At 39.9% G+C, this 12,960-nt stretch overlaps 1 protein-coding gene across 8 annotated transcripts in view; it reads left to right on the top strand.

The window, feature by feature from the left end:
• Positions 1–12,668, top strand: part of CRAMP1 (cramped chromatin regulator 1) — a 50,539-nt gene extending 37,871 nt beyond the window's left edge. For 4 of the 8 annotated variants that reach the window (XM_075165712.1, XM_075165713.1, XM_075165711.1 and 1 more), the window contains exons 15-21: positions 630–734; positions 1,757–1,935; positions 2,498–2,578; positions 3,932–4,166; positions 4,448–4,612; positions 5,265–5,410; positions 7,867–12,665. In XM_075165712.1, coding sequence (XP_075021813.1) covers positions 630–734; positions 1,757–1,935; positions 2,498–2,578; positions 3,932–4,166; positions 4,448–4,612; positions 5,265–5,410; positions 7,867–8,031 — 1,076 coding nt within the window. In that variant the 3' untranslated portion in view covers positions 8,032–12,665. Of the gene's footprint in view, positions 1–629; positions 735–1,756; positions 1,936–2,497; positions 2,579–3,931; positions 4,167–4,447; positions 4,613–5,264; positions 5,411–7,866 lie in introns of all 8 variants that reach the window. The other 4 variants (XM_075165716.1, XM_075165715.1, XM_075165710.1 and 1 more) reach the window with 3 other exon arrangements.
• Positions 12,669–12,960: the final 292 nt, after the last annotated feature.

Here is a 12,960-nt window from a genome sequence, read left to right as displayed (position 1 = left end):
GAATAAATTTCTAAAAAGAGGAAAATATCCTTTCAAAACTATAGTGTCATTTACCAGTTGCTTGAGTCACTTCCTACAGGATGATGGGATTGTTCTCCTGGATCATTGTTAAGCAAGTCATGATTATGATAGAAATTTTTTTCTTTCATTTCCCAGTATTGAGAGCAGGGAAGAGTAAGGAGTTCTCTACAAGGAGACAAAATTTTGGAATAAATTACTTAGATAATAATTTTTTTTCTGTAGGGTGTAATCATTTGTCTAGATCTTATAATGGACTTTTCCTAGTACGTGGGATACTGTTTAAATTTCATACAGTATAATCAATATACTGCCCACTTACACTTTTCTGCTGGTACAATGGTAGTATAGGTGATCCCCCATCTCAGCTTAAATCTCAAAATCAACATGAGACAGCTTCAGTAACACACCAACACCTGCTGTTGCATTTTTGTGATAAGGCACTGGTTAGCTTGCATTACTATTTCAAGTCTGTTTCATCGTCTCCACTACTTGCATTGCCAGAGCTCACTACTGCTTGGAATTTGTATGCTTCCGTTGAACTGTGTTGTGCTCTGCTTCAAAGATGTTAGATTTCATTTGCTTGAGAGGTATTTAATCCTTCACCCTAGGGAGAGGTTCATTTCGGCCAATCCAGTCCTCACTGACTAAAGCTGCTGTTTCTCGTCCTATTGTGCCCAAAGTTCTTCCAACACAGGCTACCAACCATCTGTCTAGTAAGTCATTTCTTAAACAGAATGAGAGTCACGGTCTGCTGTGATCTGTATGATGTTACATTGTTGGTTTCTAATTCCTACGTAAAATCGTTAGTGCCTTTGAAAGTTAAAGCAAACAGCTGTGTTAATGATATCTTACTTTCTGTGGCTTTCTGTGACTGCAGAAAGGGAGCAGTCAGTGGTGGGACAGTCTGAACTAGGTTCCTTTGCTGTGTCTAATCTGCAGGCAAAGCAAGGGGTTAGACTTTGTAACCAAAGTTGAGCACTTTTGTGATGTTTTGTTGTAAGACCACTTTGAAAAGGGGTTGTGACATATTTGAAAGAAACTTATAAATAGCTTATCTACTAACATGGGATTATGAATTCTACAAGAAAAAAACATGCCGGTGTACCCCAAGCAAATACTATCTTGCAACAAAAGAATGGGTCCCATAATTAGAATGATTAGTGATGTGAAAACAATGCCTGCCTCTGTGTTTTACTTAGAGGATTCTCTGTGATGGGAAGACATTCAGATGTTTTAAGTGGATTTTAAAAGATCTGGGCGAGGTTGACCCTGCAACAACATAAGTTTTTTATATTGAGTCTAAATGGCTGCTAGAGGCAAGATAACAAAATAAGGCTATGTTGTTTTTATAGCTCCTCTAATAAACCATAGGAAATTTCTAGAAATTGCATAACCAAATACTTAACAATTTGCAGGACAAAAAAGAAAAAAAAAATAGAAGGAAAGGGCAGGGCTGGAGAACTGGGAATGTTTCTCTAAACTGTTTTGATATACCTGATAACATGTTGGAACAGGGCAGAAAAATTAAACATTTTAGCTGAAAGAAAAGTCATACTTGGTGAAGAGGAAGAACTGATATAGCTATTCAGATAATTACCATTTTCGCTTTTTGCACGTGTTAAGTTTTGAGTCTGGGCAATTTTTAAAAAATCATATTTTAGATGAGTCACAACAAAGTAATTGCCTGAAGAAAAGGTTTGTAATGTGTTTTTTGGTTTTTTTTGTTCCACAAAAGGTGCTATCGACTTGGCAGCTAAAAGTGCTGGAATTATCCCTGGTAGCCCTGTGCCTGTCCTGGATGCAGATGGTTTGTCAGGTGTATCTCCATTGTCACCAGACGGAGTGACCACGGTTGTAACAGGACAGGAGTCAACAGTAGCGCATCAGAATGGAGGCTCCATCACCCCTGTAGAGGTCAGAGTGTCTTGAGCATGCTTTTTAAAGTAGTTAAGAGTCTTGCTCTTTCATTGTGTAAAAAAGCTGTATTAGTGGCTCTTCAATGAGCTTTCTCCTGGAGCTTGCTGTTAGGCACTTTTATCACGGCAAACCCATTCTGTGTTGTATAGTGTGTATTTCGGGGTTGAGGGATCAAATCGTCATCACATTGAACAGATTTCCATCTTATAGAATAGCTTTCAGCTGTGAGACTGTTGAAGTTGGCCATCCAGAAATCTGGGCCAAACGGTAGCATTTCAATAGACAGTAATTCAGCAGGAATTTGGGGCAAAACATGGACTTTTAGGGATGTATTTGGAATGGAAACTGCTATTTCTCCGTGCCGTTTCTTTCATTGAGACCCAGATACATGTTAGTCCATGTCGTTTTCTCGGGGAGTTGATGGACGATTTTGAAAGGCATGATACGTAAAAAGAGCACGTATAAACGGTGATAGGCACTTGTCTCTTACCTCCCCAGCTATAATTGCAGCATCTCATGTAAACGTTTGTCACTCACATGATTTCTGTTGTGCTTCTAGGGCTCGGGCCCTGGGTGCCGGGTTCCGTTCATCAGCCTACCAGCACGGCATGAGCAGGACGCGGTTCCTGATGGTTTCCAGGTAGAGTATGTGTGGAAAGAACAGTTTTATGAAATGGGTAATGTTTTGAAAACACCACTGGTATTACTAGTTAAAACCCTTTGTTCCCAGGTAATTGTACACGATTGGTACTATTTTGTGGGAATTGAAATCTTAAGCATCTGAAGAAATTTAAAGAAATTTAGGAAAGCTGCTTAAGTTTATGTGGGTGCCATTCTCTAAAAAAGCAAAGCAAAGCTGACAATCTCTGACCTCTGAAGGACAAACAGGTTTTATGTATTTCTTGATACAGTGGAGGAGTTTATAATTGCTCTGCTATATCGCATATGTCTATTTTAGACATCACAAAGAAAGATTTCAGCAGTTGGCAGTCCTGCTGCTTGTATGTTGCTGAAGGAGGAATATTAAGACTAAAAGCGTGATTGTAATGCCAGCATCCTCTTCAGAGAATCACTTTTCTTTATGCTGGATCCAATATGACATAGATACTTTAAAAGGAACTGTGGCACCACCTAAGTTGTAAGAGTGTTGTTATCCTATCCCCAACTTCCTTCTCCAGTGGGATCCAGGACCTTGTGTTTAGATACTTAAGCCTCAGAATACAGGCTTTTTTTTTTTTTTCAGTGGAAGCACTTTCCGCTCTTCCTGGGACAGGTACATGTGAAAAAGGTCAAATTAATTTGATTGGAGAGCATAAAGGAGAGGAAGATTTTTTTATAGCACAGATGTTAGGACATGACCCTACTAGGCATTTATTTGTGGTAATGGGGCCTGAGGTTCTGGTTCTTGCTCTCAGGACAGTTTTGTCAGAAAAAAAACACATACAGTTTTATGATGAGGTACTAACAACAAGACTTCTTAAAAACGATCAATTGGGTTTTGGAAAGTCTGGCTGTAAAGAGGAGTGAGTTAGTATTTTAAAATATTTATATACTCTTCAAGCAGTTACAGGTTTTTGCCTATACAAAGGCAAATCAATACTTGCTTCTTAACTGTCTTGCAGGTTCATCAAAATCATGTTAATTTTATTATTATGCTTGTTTCTGTTATGTAGGCTGTATTAAGTATTCTTTGCAATGTTACAGACTCATATTTTTTTCAGATGATTTGGCAGGATATGGGCTGAAGCATGTTTGTTTATGCTTATAGATATTTTTCATGAAAAAAATACAAATTTATTATATAAATAATATATTCCTAAAATTTTAGGAATATATTAATCTGCTGGATTATTAGTCCTCTTTTTTTTTTCTTTCTTTTTTTTCCTTAAAGTCTGATTTTAATGTAATGCTTAGGAGCTAAGCTGTTGCTTTTCAGACAGATTTCCAAGTCCGTCATAAATTTATGAACAATTAACTCTGTTTCTTGTAACAGGGCACATCAGTCCTTTCTCTGTCAGAACTGTCCAAAACTCCCCTGCAAAATGGTATTTCCACCCCTCCACTTCCCTCATCAGAGGCTTCCAGTACCCGGCTCTCTCCTCCCAATGTTTCTGCTCTCTTGGATATTTCTCTGCCTGGACCACCTGAAGATGTACTTTCTCAAGGAGAACCTGCCACTCAAATCAGTGATTCTATCATTGAAATAGCTATCAGCTCTGGTCAATACAGTAAGTCTGAGCTTAGCTAAAGTCTTCCTATTAACTTAAAAAAAAATCCCTGTCATCTTACATGTCAGCAGAAACTTTTCCAAGAAGCAGTTCTTGTTTTTTGTTTTTTTTTTTAATAACTGTTGGAAATAAAATTATGTGCCTAGCATTTATTTTCTGGCATATATAGGTGGGGTTTTTGCTGTTGGGTCCCTCCCGCTTAGAAAGGGTATAAATTGGTGGCAGTGTCCTGTAACTTTACTTCATTGACTGAATCAGTGATTCCTGACTTTGGCTTACAGGTGAAGGTGTTTCTCTCTCTCCTGCAAAGCTGAATGGCAGTGACAGCTCCAAAAGTCTTCCGTCCCCATCCAGTAGTCCTCAACAGAACTGGATTGCTTCTCCCAGCCATGATCCCCAGTGGTACCCCAATGACTCCACAGACTCCTCTCTCAGCAGCTTGTTTTGTAAGTGTCAGTAGGCAGAGAACTGCAAGAAAAAAGCTCTTCCCTTTAACAAAAAAAAAAAAAAAAAAGCACTGTTTATTAGAAGTGAATCCTTTGGAAAATCGTAAACCCAGTAGGACGTTTGTAGAATTCCTCCCTTACTTCTTGCTTTCATTACAACAGTGTTGCCTTGAATATGTTTTCTTTCTCTTTACAAGTCTGTTCCTGAAAAGATCCTATTGCTAGATTGGGGCCCATACCTTGGGACAAATAATTCCTTGGCAGTTCTTTGTAGTCTGTTTGGAGCCTGACTCATCAGTTAGGTCGAGACATTTTGGCTGTTCTGCCAAAATGAAAAGATGCCTTTGGCTCTGCTGTTGGAAAAATAGGCTCCATTCTGTGCTTGGTGAGCATAATCTCAAAGACACGAGATCACTGGGTTGGTTTGGGGTTTGGTTGGTGCTTTTTTTAAATTAATATTTAATGGGGCCAGTGTAATGAGTCTCTGTACTGTTAGCAGTATGCTGATGGTGTTCATGCTGGTAACACATAATTTTAAGAGACAGAAGAAATAGATATCTGTCCTCTATTTTCGATTTCCTTGTCCTTCTCTTTATCCTCCCAATTGCAAACATTCAGTGCAGTGACTTACTGATGTGCCTGTTCTTTATAGCAAGTTTCATCTCCCCCGAGAAGGGACGAAAAATGTTGCCAACTCCTGTTGGGACTGCCAGTGGCACCTCCTTACTGGGACCCAGCCTTCTGGATGGAAACTCACGGGACTCTTTTGTGTCGCGGTCTCTGGCAGATGTAGCAGAGGTATGTCATCAAATTACATTCAGCTGTCTGCTTCCTTTTTTAGTGCAGTGTTATTGTATATTGTCCATCATACCTTCCTGAGTTACTTAAGGCAAAGATGCTTTGACATCTGCACTTTAGCTTAGTAAAACAGGGTTACAGTCTTAACAGAAAGATGTAAAATGACTTGAGGGTATGCTGCACCAGAGCTGGTGCAAGAAGCTGTTGTGAACTCCTTCGGCCCAGGTTCTTTTTGCTGGGGGAGGTCATGTTTACCTTGTTCATATCTTTGTTTTGACAGAGAGAGTTGTAATCCTTCTGTTTTGTGTGTCCTGCTTTGTAGAGCAGGAATTGAAAATATTAAAGATGAGAGAAAGGTTAATACTAGTGCAACTACAGTACAGTTGGAGGACTGGTAGGAAAAATAAATAGGTCCAGAAGGAAGAAGCAGGAAATGGCTAATACTAAGTTACCTGAGAGAATGGCAGAAGGTCTATGCTGCTGAGTTATTTTCTCTGTTGGTAGAATTATCCTTCTGTTCTAAAATCTTTTGAAGGGGTAGAGTGAAGACCAGCAGTTATTAAGGCTTTGATATGCTTGAGGATAGAGCTCCCTTTCAGAGGGACAGAGACAGACTGGAGGAATGAGCTGCCTGAATGAACATTGTGGAATTCAGCAAGGACAAAGGCAAAGTCCTGCCCTCAGGAAGGAATAACCCCAACAACAATGTAGGCTGGAGGCTGATTGTTCAGGACGCAGCTCTGCTGAGAAGTACCTGGGCATCTTGATAGCAAGCTGAACATGAGCCGGGATGTTGTGTGGCAGTTAAGGCGACCAACAGTGTCATGGGCTCTGCTCGTCAACAGGAGCGTAGCCAGTAGATTGAACAAAGTGATGATTATCCCACTCTACTCAACAGCTGTGAGACCATGTGTAGAATATTGTGACCAGTTTTGAGCACCTGATATAGGAAAGACATAGATAAACTGGAGCAAGTTCAGCAAAGGGCCACCAAGATGATCAGGGGGCTGAAGCACCTGCCTGTGAGGAAAGGATGATGGTACTGGGCTTGTTCAACCTGGAGAAGGCTTGAGGGTGGGAGGGACCTAACTGCCTGCCAGTACTTGCAGGGAGGTCATCAAGAAGATGTAGCCAGGCCCTTCACAGAGTGGTGATGCATGGTCGGAGGAACAGGCAAAAGCTGAATTGAGAAGGGTTCTGACTACATATGAAGAAAAACTTTTTCACCCTGAGGACAGTCAGGTAGGGGAACAGGTTGCCTAGAGATGTTGTGCAGTGTCTGTCTTAAGAGCTTTTTATGACTAACATGGATAAAGCCCTGAGTAAGCTCATCTGTCCTCCTAGGTGACCCTGCTTGGAGCAGGAGGTTGAACTATAGACCTCTTCAGGTCCTTTCCAATCTTAATTATCCTATAGTTTACAGTCGTTGACTCAGTGTAAGATCATGTACATTGTAACTTTGTGGGGGCTTGCCCTGATGGAGGGAAAATGTCGTTCCTGCATTGCCCTTTGGATTTGGATAAGGAGGTTCCGTACAGACCTTGTAACCAGAAGCTGCAGCAAGCTCATGCTGTTTTAATGTGCCCTTGGCAGCTTCAGACTCCACACACAGCTCCACTTCCTGGCATAAATATGAAGATTCTGCTTACTTGGTGGTGAGAATCTGTCAAGGTGTGTGTTAATTAAAGGAATATATGATAATTTTTGTGGATTTTAAGTGACATTGCAGCCCTTGATCTTGGAAACTGCCTTCAGAAGAAAATGGGGTAAGCCACCATTTTAGGCACACCAGAGCAGCTGTTGTGGGTTTGTGTGGGAGTCTTCAGAGGAAGCAAGTATAATTTAAAAATGGCTTTAATAATGGGAGAATTTTGAAAGACCTTTTATTAAGTGTCCTGCAGAATCAAGTTTTATCTACAAATGTGGTTATTATGTTAGAGGTAATATCTAGAGTTTTTGTACATCTACTAGTGCACCTTAATGCTGAATTAAGGATAGGCAGGCAAGGCCCATTGAGACTATAGGTTTGGTTTTTTTAGAGGCTTCCATTTAGCCATGGACAAGAGCTATTCTCTAACTCAGATAAGTGAGATAAGTGTATCTTTCATAGGAGGAGAGGGCTGGGAACGAAGATGAGGGAGCCAAACTCTTCTCAGGACAAGAGGCAGGGGGACAAACTGAAACACATAAAATTCCACCTGAACAAAAGAAAACCTTTTTAATGTGAGGGTGGTCAAACACTGAAACAGGTTGCCCAGAGAGGTTGTGGAGTCTCTACTCATGGAGGTAGTTCAATGGCCAGACAAGGTCCAGGGCAACCTGTTTTAGCTGATCTTACTTGAGCAGGGTGGTTGGACAAAATGATCTCAAGATGTGCCTTCCAACCTAAACAATTCTGTAATTCTGTGAAACTTCCACTGACATGTAGCTCTTCTTTTCTCTCATGTCTCTTCTAGGTGGTGGATTCCCAGCTGGCTTGCATGATGAATGAAAACAGCATAGATTACATATCTCGTTTTAATGACCTTGCCCAGGAACTGTCAATACCTGAGCCAACCCGCAGGGAAATTCTGTTTGATGGAGGAGGTGGTGGTCCTCCCATTGGGGATCTCTCACAGTGAGTGTATGAGACCAGCAGGCTGGTGTAGACTGTTCGGCTAAAGTTGGAGCTTGCAGCGCTGGATCATGGCAAGGGCAGGTTGTAGAGAAGCAGCCGAGGCTCAGTTGTCCCTGTATTGTGTGCTTGTTTCTAGAAGAGAAGCATTGTCTTCAAAGGTCTGAAGAAGTACTTGCAAGTCCTGGAATGTGCAATATACTGGGAACAACAAAACATGGAATAGTATTACAAGACATGCTGTGTCCCCTGCATCAGTGATACGTGATGGCAGGTTTATGGGACAGTCCTGGACTTGTACTTTGGAATGGCCTGAGCAAGAAGCTCAAGCAGGGAAGGGTATTGCCAGAAGCTCCCCTACGTGAATTATTTTTTGCGTAGTAATCAAAATGCCATGATTTGGGATCCACATTGAAGTTGTGGAGGATGAAGGGTGGGGGTGGGTGTAGGAACCATTTTGCATCTTGACACGTCCTAGTTGGCACTCTTTTTATCAATCAGTCAAACTGAAGTTTCTTGCACTCTCTTCAAAGGCGCTGCGACTCTACAATGCTTCGTTTTTATAGACCATTCTGTTTCTTTGGCTATGTTTTGTTGTTCGACCATTCCAGCAGGGGTATGTACCTGCTTTCTTGTTTTGTAGGGGAGCTCTCATTCACCCTACTCCCAGATTGGATGGATCCTTTGGGAGTTTCCTCTATTTTCAAACCCCATCACATGTCACAATCATCATCATCCTGACTGCACTCATGTTCTCCACCTTTGAGATTCTTCATCACATTGCACAGTTCATCCCATGAGTGGGAGAGTGCTTTTTTGCTTTCCCTGAAGAACGGTTGCTTTTTAAGTCAGGAAACACTGCAAAAGAGCTTACTGGAATCACTATGAAAGCTTTGTCATAATTAGTCTTGGCTTTGCTGGAAACCTGTATATATTGCCATCTTTCTTCACAAAAACTAAGGATTTACTTGGGAGAGGAAATAGGAAAGAATATTGTAATGTATAGAAACAAATAATATGTTAACGCTAAAGTTGTTGAGATCTGTTTTGTGTCATGAAGAGGAGAGGTGTCAAGTCCTAGCTTAATCCTTAGTCCTTCCTTATTTCCTCCGTGTTCTGTGAATTCCAGGTGCTCTGTAGTACCTCAGGGCATCATTTTTCATTATAGTCACTCCCAGGCACTAGTGGATCTGGTACTCCCTCTACTAAATCCCTATGCATTTAATGTTAATGTTTTAATATTTGCAAGACCCGGGTCCTGATACCAGCAGGTTCAAAGGAATATAAAGTTACTTTCTCTACAGCTGGTTGTCCGTCAATTCTACTTTATAACTCAGGAGACTTTTCCTATTTCCTTTCCTACCAGTCATGAGAGAGAATACCTTTATTGTGCCCCTTTTTTAAGCACTTGTCTGCTTCTTCAGTAGGAGGATGTCCCTTGGCTATTTTAAGTAGCTCTGAACTTATCCAAGGGGCTAGTCCTATATAAACCTCAACTTTCTATTATTAATAAATAAACAAAACGTCTCCATCTCTTAGGCTATTATCAGGGGTTCATTTTCCCAACTTGCACTATACTTGGTGGATGTAGTTCTACCTGCCTTTAGCTACTTTTACAAGGCATTTGACTGGGAGTTTGTTCTTGTAACCTTGCTCATGATGCACTGATTGGATTTGCTGTTTTCCCAGTTACTTTACCCTGCTTTTATGTAGATTATTTTTTTAACCGCTATATAGTTTGCCTTATGCTTTCTGTCATTCAGAGAAAATGTAACAAGTTTTCTGATGCACCTTTTGTGTGGCCCAGAGCAACCTTCCTGATTTCATTTAAAAAGTAGTGAGATTCGGATGACATTCCAAGACCCCACATATTAGGTTGCTACATTCTCCTCTGACATAGGAACCATACAGATGTGTAAAAACAGCATTAGTACAATTGGATGTTCCCGACAGGGAGGCAAACTTGTATTACTAGCAAGAAAACAATCATGACTAGAAGAATGGAGAATTTCATACCTGTGGGCTAAAGTCCTATTCTAACTGCTTGTCGTGTGGGATATTAAGTCCTTCTGTCATTATTTCTCTTCCATTGTTCTTACAGAGCCTTGTTTGAGAATTCTGATGCAATTATCATGTAAACCTAGAAGATAAGCAGTTGAAGGCTGTCAGAAAAATGAATGCTGAGGAGTGTATCGTTCTGAGCATTCACCCTTGGTATGGAGAGGATACCCATTAATCTCAAGAGTCATTCCGTCTAAAACTTTTAAGTTTCACTTAGAGTTGAGCTGTATTTTGGTTCAGTCTTTCCCAGATTGTTTCCTCTTGGTTTTGGCTTCGTATATCAGTAATGCTGATTATCCTAAATGCTGTACCTCCAAAAACGCTTTAGACTTGCAGGACAAAAGTAGAGGGCTCCTACTGTGGCGGTGGATTACCGGACATGCGGGAGGAGATGACATTCTAATCAAGTACTGTATAAAAAAATAATCTGAACTCTCATTCTTAAACTTCTGAATATTGAAAGTCCAGCCTGATGGTCTCCAGTGTATTTACGTAGCTTGTGACAAACATTTCATCATCTTTACCCATGCTGGTAATGGAGTGTTTTGACTCTTAGGTTGCCTAGAATAAGTGTCAGTGTGGCTGCACCTACATGGCAGAGCACTTCTTCAAGATCTGTGAAGACTTTCTGGGGTCTGATACAGGGACCTGTCAAGCTGCCCTTTCTCAGCCCATTCAGTTGCCATAGGGGAGTACCAGAATTGCAGAATGAAGTCAGCATAGTGGCTATTTTTAATGATGCCATGAGATCAGAAAACGTTAATACCCTGAACCTTTGCAAGTAGACTTGGACCACCAAGTAATAACAAATTGCAAATGACAGAGGTCAGTTCAGCACTCAGAATTTTGTGGTTAGAAATGCGTTTGGCATCAGCCTCTTAAAAGTTGTTGTTACAAAATAGAATTTGGTTTCAGAAATTTAATGCTTTGCGAACTGCAGTTTAATAATAAAGCCCTTTCAGGACAAGTCAGTCGTATCAGGGAAAAATTTGAAAATAACTTAGATCATTGTGGTAATTTTGAATTGATGCAGAATTTGTCATCCTTATTACATGAAAGGTCACTTAAACACACCTGTGATTCCACCAGTTCTAGATTTTAGGTGGATGTGCTTTACAATACTAATCATCATCAGTTTGTGCCTAAGACTGCTAAGCGAAAAATGGGCGGGGGGGGAGGGAAATACGCACGCACACACACACATATATATACACTAACACACACATACATATATGTATGCTTATGTGTGTGTATGTATTTTTTTTTTTGTAAAACACAAAACTCTTTCAATTTTAATTATCTCAGCTTTCCCAACAGAAGTAACAAAATCCATATGTGTAACAATGTCAGCCTATCCTAAGCAAACATTGAAGCAAGTTATACTGAAATGCACGCAGGATTGTTTTTGAGGTAAATGTGACTTTGTTAGCTTAATAGCTTCTTGGGGCACTGTAAGGTGGTTGGAGAGGACAAATGGACACTAACAACCTCCAGTTCTAGTATTAATTGCTTTAAGCTTTCCCCGTGTTGGTTTAGTGACTATATATAATAAGGAAGTTCCGAGTAGTTCAGCAAGGTGAATGGCAGAAAATTCAGTATTTGTTGTCATCATAGTCGGGTGAAAAGCAGTACTACATCCTAAGAATTAGATCTGCCCGTGTGTGCATGTGTGCACTAACTGGGTTTTCTGCTGGGTGTTGCATCCTGATTACCCACACAATTCATTTTATCATTTATCACTAAATCTACTAAGCATAGGAATACTAATTGTTTTTAATATGGCATTGTTAAGCCTTTTCTTGACACCCCTCTTTATATTTCTAAATTTAATTAAATGGCTTGGATCAAATCTAATCTATAAAGACATCTCATTTACTGACTCTGCAGATCCCAGAGTGGAAATTAAGTTGCGTTTTGTTTTTTACACTCAGACTTCGGATGCATTTATAAGGAAAGTACTGCACTTTTTTTTAACCTTTTCAAACCTTTGAATCTCTTAATTTCACAGCAATTTGTAAATGTTAACTAAGTGAAACCTTGGCAAGCACTACGGCAATAAGTTATCATTAATTATTGAAACATGATAACTGCTTTAGAGCTTATGGTTCTGGCAGCAAAATTTAATGCTGTTTCTTTTAATAATAGTTAAGCCATATCATCTAAGGTTTCTGGCTTGTTTGAGATGTGAATTTGTTTTATAGATTATAAATATACCTATATAGTGTATGTATAAAGCAGAATGCCTGTCCTTACTGATTATTTTTTGTACCATATTGTAAATTATATTATTTATTCTTTACCAATTTTGGAAAAAGGTGTTTTGGTTATTTAATATAATATACAAAAGCTGTTAAACTTCCTCTGTTTAAATTTCCAATTCAACTTGTAAAGCTGTTTTTATTCTTGTGCATAAATACATACTAATACTTGGTCTAACTTATGTCCAGTGTGTTACTTGCCATTCATGCGCTATCAGATTTTTCCATTTAACCTTTATTTACATAATAATGGCCGGGGGGGGCGGGGCATGCTAAAAATTTGTCTGTAAGGCCAAGCCTTCCAAGGTGAAATTCTGGTTTCAGTGAAATCAGTGGCATAAATTCCATTGACATCTCCCATCCCAGAATTTTCGTGATTTGCACCATAGCAAGAGAAGGTTTTGGTTGGGTGTGGTTTTTTTGCTTTACAGCTTCCATTCCCAGTAGTATCCGCTAACTGAGTGTCAGAAATGGGTCAATGGTGACCAGTAACAAAGGAAAGAAAGGAAAAAAAAAAACACCAACACAAAAAAAAAACCACCATGCAAAGGGGTACGATAAAAAGGGTATTGTGTATCTTGGTGATTATTTTTTTTCCTTCACAGCTTCAGATAAGC

This window comes from Calonectris borealis, chromosome 16, assembly GCF_964195595.1.
Source record: "Calonectris borealis chromosome 16, bCalBor7.hap1.2, whole genome shotgun sequence".
In the NCBI taxonomy this organism is placed as follows: domain Eukaryota; kingdom Metazoa; phylum Chordata; class Aves; order Procellariiformes; family Procellariidae; genus Calonectris; species Calonectris borealis.
This window is presented reverse-complemented; position numbering and strand designations above follow the sequence as displayed.